At 37.7% G+C, this 13833-nt stretch overlaps 1 protein-coding gene across 1 annotated transcript in view; it reads right to left on the bottom strand.

Moving 5' to 3' along the window:
• LOC124154065 overlaps positions 1–12803 on the bottom strand; it is a 34218-nt gene extending 21415 nt beyond the window's left edge. Inside the window, exons 1-4 of the mRNA XM_046527567.1 lie at positions 11216–12803; positions 5295–5475; positions 4003–4125; positions 2070–3070 (exon numbers count right to left, since the gene is read on the bottom strand). Coding sequence (XP_046383523.1) covers positions 2070–3070; positions 4003–4125; positions 5295–5454 — 1284 coding nt within the window. The 5' untranslated portion in view covers positions 5455–5475; positions 11216–12803. The remainder of the gene's footprint in view (positions 1–2069; positions 3071–4002; positions 4126–5294; positions 5476–11215) is intronic.
• Positions 12804–13833: the final 1030 nt, after the last annotated feature.

Raw genomic sequence — 13833 nt, 5'->3', positions numbered from 1 at the left:
TAAATAATGATTTTTTTCAACAAAAGAATGATAATGAAGTTTGAAAAGTAGATACGAATAATTTCAGTGTAATGGAACATCAGTGTGCATACAATGGGGTCATTCAGGTGGACCCAAAATTGCCATTCATTTAAAGAATCAGGTAGGTGGAGTGGGAAACAAGTCATAAGTAAAAAAATGTACCTTTAGCCATGCACACCCTAGTTAACTTAATTTAAAATTTAAAATAAGAAAACATGAAAGTTGCCTCCTACTTCTCATGAGTAGGTTATGCCTAGGGGGAAATTTAGAGAGAGGGGTCACAAGAGGTATGACCCATTGCTAAATTTTACAAAAATGATTAATTTTTATTAATTCAATAGTTGCTGTATCCTTTTGAAGGAGTTAAGGGAGCATATATGCAAATACATGCGTAGCTACAAGTCCCAAATGGGAGAGAAGTTTGACTCATATTTATCAGAAATCAACCCCTCTATCCACAGGGTATTCCACTCTCCTTGCACCTAAGTCATGACCCCCTCCTGCTCCCAAGTTTGATGCTGAATCTGCCCCTGGTATGTATGTCATTATAGATTTTATCTCTTTTACTCATTCAGGGATAACCTTTGAGAGGAGAATTCACTAGCGAGAGTGAAAACACAAATGATCCATGGGACAATCAAGCACAAGGCCGAGGAATGATTGAGAAGTAGTGACTCGTTCAGCATGAGTTCGTGACTTTATAAGTCCATTAGCCTTGGGGGAGGCCAACAATTTTTCATCAAGAATAGCTTGAGAAGTAGGCGATGAAGTGAAAAAAAATATGGGTCTTTCTATTTTTTTAAATGCTGCCACAATTGAGTCTAAAACAAAATTGTTCAACAGGCTCATTGGATGCACTCATTAGTTTTTTCAGAAATTATAATCCTCAATTTTTTTCATTGATAACTTTTCAATATTGATACAAACATCACAGCTTTAATAAAAATATGGAATTAATCACCATATTTAAATCATAAGGGCCAACTCCTCCCATGGTCGTTTCTTTATGTGATTATTTTTGAAAATTAGTAAGTAATAGTTCATGAAAAGGTAAAATGTGCGATAATTATTTTGTACAATGAATATCAAGTAATCAAAAACTAGCATTATTATGCCAAACTCCCTTATTGTCAAAAATATCTGGGAGGGGTAATGGGGGACCCATATTTGAGTGAAATTAACTCATTTTTTCTCAAATTGAATCTCTTACTCTTAATTTAATTATTATATTAGGCTTGCAGCATGCATGTACCCTTGCAAAGTTTTTAGCAAGTATGCCAGACAAACTTATTGCAAAAATTTATGGTTTAAATTAAGCTGGTAAGTCATGCATTGAAATATTTTCGATTGTGCATTATGTACCATAAAATATCTATAGCAAGTTATAGTAAGTCCTTTAGCAGAATGGTGTCTTCAGTGGTCGACATAACCACTACAACCATTATGATATTCCTTTTTTTTTGATTTTGTGACCAAAAATTGTTATTCAGTGCAATGGAAGGCAAGTGGCGAGTAAAACTAGATTTTCATGCCATGAGAATTGATTTTCTCCTCATCAGCTGAAATATAAGGGAAAATCCTCCCTAAATAAAGGGTTTTCCTTCCATGAGTATCATTATGAATGGAATAAGGAAGACAGAATGATAGGTGCAAAATGGATACTGAGATGGAATTCTAATGAAGAATAATCTTATAGAACAGTGTCTTTGTAAAGTGGGGGTCTTGTGTAGCAGTTACTATCATTTCAAAGCATTCATATTTCATTAATTAGGCATCAAAATTACTCCACAGCAATGTATGTAGCTTTTATTTTCATTGTCTTTATTTAAAAGTTTTTTTGCTATGATTTGAATATTGTAATGCTTCTAAATATTTCTGTAGAAAAACGCTTTGGGTTTTTATGTTGAAAAAATTTATGCAGTTTTTATGTTGTTAAATTTGGGTGCCCATTCCCGAAGCAAAGTCACTCATGCATTACTTAAATTGTACATCATGCTAAAACTTTTCATAATTCAATATTTAGTATGGTTTTGGAAATTACTTAATACCTCTGGACCTCCAGCACGGAAGGAACACTTTTGTAGAATGCACCACTTTTGGTCAGGGGATGGTACCATCCGCCGTAAAAATTCCTTGGTAGCATTACTACTCATCACAATTCCGCCACATCTGAGATCCTCTTCATCAAGTATTGTCGAATTAATGCCGAGGCCTTCCAATAGTTTATCAACGAAACGACCATTGAAACGACTGCTTCCTTTATCAGATCCACTACCCACATCTCCCAATTGATCCTCTAAGGAGCCCTCCTCCAAAGCTTTCTCTAATTCTTCCTCTTCCTCCTCACTATCAGTGTCCAACTCAATTCCTAAATTTTCAATCGGTTCCGCCAAGTCAGGATGCATCTCCAGCTTGAACTTGATGGGTCCCGTTTTTTCTATAACATTATCCTCACTTGTGTTTTGCACTCCTACGAATGTTTCATTCAGAGTGGCACTGTTTTCAGTACTCTGATAGGGTTCCCAACTCTCTGTTCCACCACTTCCGTAATCCTGCCACAAAGTGGTGCTAGTTTCATTCTCTACATCCTCGCCACTTACACTCACTACATTTTCACTTATCGTGTTGGCCCTACTCACATAGTCTTCTGCTTCTTCTCCAACCACTGCTTCGTCAGGGAGAGGTGTTGATGGGTTGGCTATCTTAAAACTGAAAGGCATGTCTTGGGAGCCAGTGACTAAATCAAACAGCTCAGGGGGTAAAGTGGGCAAGGCACCAGGCTCTATTGGAGGCTGTAAGGAGCAGTAATCGGTGCACTCGGTGAGGACCAATTCCAGCTCTGGGAGATCGGGGCACTCCCTTGAGGGACAAGGGGACCACCAGACTTCAACTCCACCAGAAACAGGATGGCGGGCCACATATGCTGGTGGAACTGATCCAGGTAATTCCATTGGGGGGATGAGGAGCAGAGCATGGTGAAAAGCAGCAGTGAGCACCAGTGCCACCACCACCACAGGCTTGTATTTTCCAAAACGGTCAACCAGAAACCCTTAAATAAATTGATCAGTTAGAAATATTGAATACATTAAATCCGCCTGAGTGAAAATGTATGCTTTGAGTAAGTTTTTATTATCCTTGCTAATCAGGGGTGCCAACTTATAAAAAATATTGGGGGGGCCAGTTCCGGGGGTCTTGCCCCAGGAAATTTCATAAACATTGAATTTTAAAGTTTTTAAAAGCATTTTAGGAGAGTAATATTATCAACATTAGAGCCCTGAAAGCTCAACTCTCAATAACTGGACACTCCAGGGAAAATTGATAAGCCTGACACATTTTTTCCTCATCCCCCATAACAAATTTTTGAGGGGGCTCGGGTCCCCTCAAGCCCCTTTATATATATTAACAATTATAACGGCTCTATTAATTTATGAGATTATTTCCTTGAAAAATTGTTTTATTTTAGTTACATATCTTATACTAATACATATCATTTTTTGTGGGTTTATAGAAAATTTGTTGAATACTTTAATTCAGTACTGATTTTGCTTAAAGACTTTTGCGATTTTTTTTCTAGGGGGGGGGGGGGGGGGGGCAGCTGCCCCTCACTGGGTAGACCCATGATTCTGGATGACCAGGAGGTGTAAATATGTTCATAATTGTGTATTCTTCTTGAAGCAGTAGTGGCAAAATTATTCATCAGCCTCTTCTCTATGTTTAAGAACTAACTAGGTACATATTTACAAAATTTTTCAAGTCTCTGAAAAAATTTAAATAATGCCTTCTCTGTAAAAATGAGACATTATTATTGAAAGTTTTCCCATGGTCAGGTAAATTAAAATTAAAATCTCAAAGGCCTTGAAAATTTTATCTGATATTTTATTGTATGACCATTGGAGTAATCCAGTAATTTATTACACGCAAATTGTCATGAGTAGCTAACCTGTCAATGCATATTATTTTTTAGATCTTTTGTCATCTTACCTGTAAGTGGTGGGCTGATAAAAGTTGTGAAAGGTAAAGCTAGATATATTACTGCTATTTCCTCCACCGTTAAACCTATACTCTGCATATGAATCGTCAAGTAGGGAAGAAGGGATGCGATCGCTGTAATATAAAAAAATAATTTTATGACACCTTGCATGCATATATGTTTACAATTAAAATATTAAGATAATAAAATATTTTTCGTTCATATTTTCCTTCGTATATTTGACTCTTTCACCCTTCTTTGGGCTGTTGAGTAATTGCTCAGAAAGTGAACGTTTGCTTAACCTAAACGTAAATTATGCCCTCGGAAATCATTAGGCAGCCATGCAAAAAGATTAAAATACCTTTCTGTAATTGATAACCTTACATTGAATGTGGGTATCTCACAAATACCTCTAAAATGTGTCAAATGTTTCGGATTAACTCTCAGATATGCCTTATAATCTCAGCGACTGATCTTACAGATCTATGAGACATCACATAAGCCATATCATGAGATACATATATACTACGTACATTTCAAAATATTTAGGTTGTATTTCTGACATATTTCTCCAGACTATTTAATGTGTCAGATAGCATTAGTGCATTGTTGTTCATCTAAAGAGTCCATTTCAGTAACGGGTATAAATGTACTAATTGTAAATTTCCCTCAGAAAAAGTGACAAACAGCGGCCACTAAACTGTGGGCAACAAGCTCAATAAATTTCTGGGGAACACTAGGAAAAGTAAATCATTAACAGGTATAGTGACCAACAAAAACTTCAGTTTTGCACATTCATAAATCAGTATTCTTTCAATTTATCCATTGCACTTTCTTTGAGTGTCATAGATTTCTATGGAAAAGCTAAAGACTCTCTACTCAAAGCAGACTTAGTCATAAGTGTACTGACTTTTCACACTCAAATTCACAATTTATATTTTTTTACATTTTGATTTCCTTAGCATAGAATTGATGAGATATAAGTACTTTTATGTTTCAATTTTTGGCATGTCGAAAAAAAGATTTTTGCCTGAATCAAATTAATAATAATATTTATTCATCTTAGTACTTTCAATCTCCTAATAACTTTTAAGCTAATGAACTGCTGGAAAAAATATTGCAGGAAATAAAATCAGGAATTGATTGACCATGCGGTTCCCTGATAATACGTTAAGAACATTTATGTTCATAATGAGGTTTTTTCTGGACAGTGGACATTATTTTATCTATCTAGAATGGTAAATTTAACTATTAGGATGCAACATGAAAAGATTATTTTTTGATACAGCTACTCATAACTTACCTCCATATAAAACAAACTGTGTTATTTTGAGCATAACTAGATTTTTGTTGACATGCATACATTCTGGTAATTTTCTCCTTTCCTTCTTTGGTTCGGAAGTTTCGCTGTTCTGTGGTTCCTTCTCTTTCCCAATCATTTTTTCGTCCGTCAAATTCTCCATTTTTTAAAAGAGTTACTGTCACTGTATATGGAAGAATATTTTATACTCATTAAGAATGGCCCTTTGTATTTTCAGGTCATGAGAGTTAAAAGTAAATGTGAGCCTTTGTATCACAAAAGTTATTTACATGTAGAAAATCAAAGCATCAGTTTAAAATATAACCTTAGGTACAAAATTTTGCATTTGAGGTTGTACAATTATTTACCCTTTCGCTGCCCCCAGGTTTCTTATTTATGAGCCATACCATGTTTCAGAACAATTATTATTGCAAAGTGAAACCAAAAAATTATATTCTGTTAGAGTTGTACTTTTCACTCCATATACCTTTGTATTTATGTATAATGTAATAATCCTTGCCATTAGAAAAAAAATAAAACAAAAAGTTCTGTTCTTGCTGTCATCAGGAAGCATTACTTATGCAAGTGATAAAATTCGAATCAGATTATGGGCAGAATCAAATTGAGAGGAAATTTTCATATGGCTATTGCTTCCGTACTCCCTCAGGTTCACACTCAAAATTTATTTTCTAGAGTTTGAGAGTTGGTGAATTTTAGTGCCATACCTTGCTTTGTAAATAGTGACTAATGTACTAATTGAATGCATATTTATGAATTGCATAAAAAATATTGTGAAAATTCCACAAGAGAAAAATAAAAATACTTCACCGGCATCTAAGCCTTAATGCCAGAAATTCACACCAGGTGCCCTTAGTTAAGCTGCTGAGTTATCTCCTTGCTCTGATGAAAAAGATTCTTTGGCCTCCTCATTCATTTGATAACCTTTGGGATTATTCTGGTTCTTTCAAAGCTAACACTAGCTTGCCATAAGAAAGAGATGCACTAAATTAGCATGAGTTGTTAATTTCTCCGCTAACTTGAGTTAGCGACTACAAGTAATAACCAGACAAAATACCTTGGTTCATGATGACTAGGTTTAGATACCCATCAAGGAAATTTATTTTTCTCCTCAGATACATATAGAACTTTGAGTGTACTTGCATGTGACTCAAAGGATTTACTGCCAGTCTGTGGGCAGTAATGAATTGGTGATGTTGGAGCCTTTGCAAATGTACTATATCATCGAGGACATTATATAATTCATAATTACTGATGATTTGTGAGGTGAAATCCTCATTCAACATCAGTGGAGGAAGTTTTAATAGCTATTGTATGTTTCACGAATGTATGTTAGCTCCCAGATGTTACTCAAAGTCTGTCATTAAAAGGAATGAGGCAGGCTAACTTTATAATAATGATACTCCTCCTGGTAATTAATGGCTCAGAAATCATGGCATATAAGCATAATTCTCATTTCCACTAAAATTTAACCCCTACATGATAAATAGAAATAAATGATTATCACTAATTATGCAAGGAATTTAGGAAATCATAAATGCAGGAATTAGGTCCTGGGCAGATCTAGGGGGGGTCACGGGGTCACGTGCCCCCCCCCCCCCTCCAGACAAAAATATGCAAGATTTTTAAAATGGTCCCATTACCATTGCATTCGTTTTGTATTGCGAAGTCTCCTTGTGCCCCCCCCCCCCCCCAGAACAAAATCCTGGTTACGGCCTTGCTTGCCCCCCCCCAGAAATAAATCCTCATGGATCCACCCCTGTATTAGGTGATGCAATCAGAAATGTCACTCTCACTGTTTTATGTATCCAGTGATAGTTTGAAGTAGACCAAAAATACTGATTACTTCAATCTTACCTATATGCTTTATCTAAGGACATTGGCTTTCATTGATTTAGTTTTGTTTGCAAATTTCAGATGTGTGCAGAAGATGCAGGTGTGAAGGATAACAATAAGGGATAAAAAAAAAGCAGAGAGGAAGGCCTGATGTGGAAACTAAAGAGGTTAAGAGTAAAAGTGTTGGGGATTTGGTATTAGATGAGGAGTAAATTTGAAGAGATCTACAGGCCAAAAAGGTGGAAGATATGTCAGATGATCAAACTTATATGTGGGTTTGCAATGATTTCATGTGCTCCGATTCTATAAAAATAGGACACAAATGTTTTCAATATAGTATTTTTTAATATTTGCCTATCCATTAATGTTCATATACATACTTACATAGTGCCCATAAGCAGATTTAGAGGGGGAGGGGGTACGTGCCCCACTTCCAGACTCTTAAAAAAAATAGCCATAATTTTTTATGTTATTATCATTATGCTCGTTTTGTTTTGAGTTTTACGGAGCCTCAATCAATTCATTTCATATTAATGACTTTCATATTAAAATAAATAGAATATTTCGTGGTAATTGTTGTATTTTGTTTTTTATCTCAAATATGAGAAGATTGCCTGCCTGTCAGACCCTTGAGCCCCCCCCAGAAAAAATCCTGGATCCACCCCTGCGTGTGGCTCATGTTTAGGTGCTACATATCATCCATCCTATAGCAGCATCTACCCCACTGCCACAGAGGCGTAGAAGTACTCATTCAGGAAATATACTAATGAGTACCATTGTGTATGCATGCTAATTGGAAAATTTTACTTCCTAATGAGTTATTTTATGCTTGAATTGCATTCATAGAATTTTAGCATTTACTTTTTATAAACATTTCATGAATTTCAAAGTTGACAGAGTGCAGTCTCCAAATTGAGGTCTAAGTAAATGAAAATTTTATTCAGTCCTTATGCTCAGATTTATTTCACAGCGGATGCAGCAGTACTCTCAAGTAAATTTCATTAAAAAACTCTAAATAGTTTTATTTTTCCTGTTACTCTATATAGTAATTTGTATTAAAATCTATGATGTTCAGTTTTATTTCTGATTAAAAAAATATCTAGTTGACAACTGCATATCTCTGATCACAGTGCTCAAAATTGTAAAGAGCTAAAGGGAACTCAATGTCTTAGTTGCCAGTTAACATGAGTTGTCGAGCTATACTCTGTACCCTACCTATAAAAGGCTTAGGTGTTGCCAAACCAGTATGTACATTGTTTAGAAATCTTTCATAAATATTTCAACTTTGCTCCAGATTGAATGGTTTGTTTAATATTATAGAAAAGTGAATTACCTCATTGTGTAATTTTTATGAATATATGTACTTATTAAGGTAATGGTCTTAATGTTGTAGAGACAAACATTTACGTTGTGACTTATATGATTCAACATAGGATGAGAATTGGGAGCCAAGAGATCTAATTGAGCCAGACCCAGCATTGTTATTGTGAAGAAAATAATCAAACAAATTTCTCATAGAAAGTCCATACTATCAATAAAAATTGAAAAAATTACAATTTTAATGCAAAGATGAGAATGCTGGACATCCCTTGATTTTTTTTTGCATCTGGGATGGATGGAAACGAGGGAGACCAGCAGGTATTTTCGAAAATAAAGGTCATAGAATGGCATATAATTTTGAGGTGTACTCTAGATATGTTTTCTTTATGATAATCTTTGATTCCTCGAATGTCTTATTTGCACTCTTCAATATAATGAGAGTCAGTGGTCAACCAGCAAAACATTTTCTTCTTCTTATCTTTATTTTTCTTTTAATCTAAGTACCTTTGCATCGCATCGCTATCGGTGTCATGGTATCACAAAACATTTCTTCTCCTTTGAGCAAATCTGAAAATCAAGCCTTACTATATTATCATGAGTAAGATGTGAGGGCCATTGATATGGATTGCATAAAAAATGTCATTCTTCTCATCTAAAGCGGATCTTGCTCAGGAAAAAAGTTACTTCCAATGCTTTCTAATCCGAAAATTCTCTGTTCTGATTGAAGTTAAAAATAGCCTCAGTATCATAGCCACGAGAATGAAAAATAAAATAAACCTTATTTTAGCTGTCAAAACATGAGGCTATCAACCTTGAAAACCATAAATTTTCTTTAAAATGGCATAGTGACCACCATGGACCACTTTGTAGGGGCCTCTATCCCTGTTGAAATGTTTCCCTTGTGGCAACTATCTGCTAAGGAGACCATTGACCCAGGGGAATCTATTCTCTGATACTCCCATTTTTTAATATTTGTTTGTCATAATGCATGCCAATAATTAACAATGAATTTAACTTTTAGCACTATGCAAACATATAATATAGCTGACTTGATGAAATGTATAGTTTTCCAATGCATGCTGACTACTCGATATCAGTATAGGCAACCCGCATACCTCCCAAGTAACCCCTGAAGCTAATTTCTGGCTATGTGCCTGCTCCATAGTATGCATAATAAATCGTGTATGGGGATGAGTGTGTTAACAAAATGAGTAAATTCATTCATAGGGGGCTGTTGGGGAGTGTTGAGTATGTCTTAGGGAAACAGGAGTTTGGAGAACCTTATCTAGAGCCTGAATATTTTGTAAATGAAGAACAAATGGGGTACCCTAAATTCTCAAGTATAAGGTGAGCATCATACATGCATGCATGTTTTTTTGCAAAATTTTCAAAGTTATTCGATGTGAATTATTCAAAAGATGAACTAGCAAAAAGAGAGATATCATTAAGTATTCCCTTTCTTAATTGCTGTGGATTTTACTCTGCCTTATTGAAATTATGTAAATTTCAATGGTTATGAGAATTTGATTTCTGTAGTCATTATTCTGCAGGTGTCCTGAGCGTAATATATAATTGAGCTTTATACTTGGGAATGAAGGTTTAGCACCCGTAGCGCTCTCTCGGTACCACCCCTTATTTTCCAGTAAAATATCATATGGCTACATTTGGTTGTTTAGTGACTTTCCCTGTAATTGTCCTCCTCCTATTTCTAATGTTGACTGAATGCTGAAATCCATCACAAAAAATATTCCTCTGAGAACAGTGGAGTCAAAAAAATTCATTCAGGAACTCCCTACCTGAATTAATCTTGATATTTAAAAGGATTTACAAGTTTAATTTTTGGTTGATACTATTTGAAATTTGGATGATATATATGCCTCTGATTTGTGGAGGAAATGTACACCACAAATAACCTTTGCTCATATTCCTGAACTGCGTGCTTACTGAGAGCTACACTCATAATATTTATTTAAACAGTGGCTAGTACTCATTATTATAATCTAAAATTTAAGTAAAATTGAGTGGATCAAAATCTTTTATGGAAAAATATAGGAAAACAATCCACTCTGGTGAGAATAATAGAGGATATATCCTGAACTTTTCTTCAGCTATGTTAATACCAAAAGAATGTTGGCAAATACATCTGCAGCTTTGACTGTACCTATTTATACATTAGTTTTGTTTTCCTCAATATAATCTTTATTTTCCTCCTGTGTTTTCGATCATTTCTTTGCCATAAATCAGTAAATGTCACTCCATTTTTCAACTGTGCAATCGTGGAAGTAAGAGTGTGCATAAGGCTATCATCGTGACTTTCCTATCAACTCATTCAGTCTTTGTCGATCCTAGTATTAAAAATTGCGTAAACAGTTTGGGGAAACAAATGAGAATTATCAACAAAATTCTCCGTCCATTTCATCCAGCAATCACTTTTTATGGCCCATTAGCATATTTTGGAATGTAAGTGTCAACCTATCTCGAAGCTCTTGCAATCCTTTGGGTTTCACTTTAAGTCTATGGAAACACTGAGAGTTCGGCTTAAATCAATCAAAGCGGCAAACTTCCTCACAATGTGATACCTGAGTGGAAAAAAACACTGCACACCTCCTTCCCAAAATGTTAGATGGAATGATGAATAACAAATTATATGATAATAGATTAAGATTTTAACGGTAGTATCTCCCATTAAAACGAATTTTTTAGGTTCGCTCCAAGGAGGCGGTTGCACGCGCACTCAATTTTCCACTTACCCAGGGTCGTGGAGCGGGATGCCTGGTCTGCAGGGGCCTTCCGATGCGGGTGTGAAGCAATCTCTTTTTTTCTTATCGGGAATCCTCGCTGGTAAATCTCCTCTTTGGGCCTTCCGGGCCCGTCCGTCACGCTCGTAAATTGTCAACTCCTCGGTCTCTCTCTATCTCTTTCGAACAAAATAATGCAAAACCACTTCACTGCGGCGATGTCGCGACAAGTTTCGGCACACTTTTAATCCTTTTAATATGTCTTTCTTTCCACGTTATTGCTAGGAAAGGAGCCGTTCAGCTTCCACCCCCACCTCGCATCCTTTCTTCCCAAAAATCGTCCCTGGACTTGGCGAATGGATTGACGGTGTGTGTGTGGCGATGGAAATAAAATAAAATCAGATGATGCTCTTCGACCTCTCTTCCCCGCTTCCGGCACGGTCCTCCTTTCTTTCTTTCTTTCTTCTTTCTCCTCCTCCTGCCCTTAACAACTCCCTCTTAATTCGACTGATCTATCCATAGAGCGCGACGTTTTCGACGGTGGCCACCACCGCAACCTTCCTCTTATGGCGAACCACTCCTCTTTTCTTTTCGGTCACACTGCGACCACCAGCGGATCAAACCGGGCAGCAGCAAGCGATTGCCCCGCGTTACTTTGCAGTCGTTACATAGTTGACCGTGGGATCCGTATCAAAAGAGTGGCCACTATGACGTCCGTGGGTCCCAAGAGGGTCAGCTGTGTGCCTCGGGGAGAATGGGTCCGTAATAATAATGGGTAGCAAATATCCCCTACCGGTGAGGGCCTCCTTCTTGGTCTTGCTGCTGCTGGTCTGATAGGGAGGGGGTGGGTAGAAGGGGAGGATATGTGGAGCAAGGAGGGGTGGCGGAGAGGGAGGCAAAGCGGGGGTGGAGGACACCGGTTGTGTCCCAATGCTCTCCGACCGACCGATCGGGAAGCTGGTGGTGTCCGCTTTAAGGATGCACCCGCGAAGGGAAAAAAGGATGACGGCGTGCGTTGGGGCAAAAATTATCCGGTACGAAGGGATAGGAAGGTTGACGGTAGCTTCTTTTTTCCCCTACAAGCCGCAGTTGCAGATTTTTTGGGATCTCCAAGATATATCAACGCGTTTCGAATTTTCACCACCTTCTGTTTGGATTAGTGGGTCGGAGATTAACCGGTACAAAGGAATAGGAGGGTTGATGGTAGCTTCTTTTTTCCCCCCTGCAAACCGCGGGTGCAGATTTTTTGGGACATCCGCGATATAACTATTCGTTTCGAAGTTTTACCACCTTCTTGTTAGGCCGGACGGAACACTTTTAAGTACGATCTTGGGAAGATATATCCTCGTTTCATGATGGAAAAAATCACGCGTATCGTTATTGCTTTTTTTTTCTTTTCGTGTCGCGCGAAATCACCTCCGATTTTCAGCGGCGCTCTAGGGTCCCTCCTCCGCTGGTCCGCCGCCGCACGGGGGACTGGCGAATGCGAAGAGAGGGCTTCGGTCGTCGTCTGGGTGAGTTGGTGCGGGTGATCGGCGTAAGGACTCGCGGCTTGTGTATGTCCCCGATGATACTGCTCCACTCTACGCCCGTAGGAATGTGCATGTGTGATGACTGAGTGGTATAGTGGAGAATGCGGCGATGGAGGTGGGTGGGGGAAGGGGGTCCCGTTGACGGAGGCTTTGGGAGGAGGATGGGTTCGTGGGGTGAGGAGGAGGAGGGCGAGAAGGATGGGTGGTCTGCTTTGTGAGAAAGAGTATTAGATAAGGGGATGGAAAGGAGCGCGTCGAAGAATAGTCTAGTTTAGTAGATGACTTCCCCCCACCCCAACTCCTCCTGAGGGTATGTTTAGCGTGTCATTATTTGAGTTTGGAACGGCTTTGATACGGTGACGAAACTAGACGTCGACGAAACAGAAAAGAATACCTTATGGGGATAGCGTGCGGGCCACGGTTTTTTCCTCCCCAACTCGCGTGCTGATACAGTGCGTGTCTATTAATATTTATCTAGCCCCTCCAAAAAGTAGCTGGTCTTGGTGAGCATTTACATACAGCATCAGCAGTTATGGGATGTGGTAGTTTCTCGATGTTTCACTGCAGATGGACACCTTTTTGCTATCTCTCAGGTGAATCTAGGTGAATTTTGAGTATTCTATAAATCATTATGATGGCGTTGCAGACGCGGGTGAGAGCAGATTATAAGTAATTCCTTAACGATTGCTTGATTTCCGAATTAAAAACGTAAGACTGTTTCTTCAATTTAATGAAATTTCTCCACATAAAAAGACGCAATATCAAGGTACGTATTTAATTATGGCTGTTTAAAACTAATAATGAGTTCGCGGACATGTCTTTCGTTAGAAAATGAGGAAATGTATTAAAAATGTCAGCTGTTATTTTTTTGTACTCTCTTTTCATCGAAATCTTTACTGACATGAAGCTGGCGAAGGACTGAAGCCGTAATGCTTATTAGGCTTGATGTATCGATAGGAATGAAATAATTTTCACATCCGTGACGTTAGATTATAGTGACTATACGACTTCAATATGACTCGCCATTATAATGGCTCCTGAATACTGTGAATAATACTTAATTACAAACTTTCAAGGATATTAGTTTTAATTTGGGTC

Source organism: Ischnura elegans, chromosome 2, assembly GCF_921293095.1.
Source record: "Ischnura elegans chromosome 2, ioIscEleg1.1, whole genome shotgun sequence".
NCBI lineage: Eukaryota > Metazoa > Arthropoda > Insecta > Odonata > Coenagrionidae > Ischnura > Ischnura elegans.
Note: the sequence above shows the minus strand (reverse complement) of the source record. Positions and strands in the feature narration are given on the sequence as shown.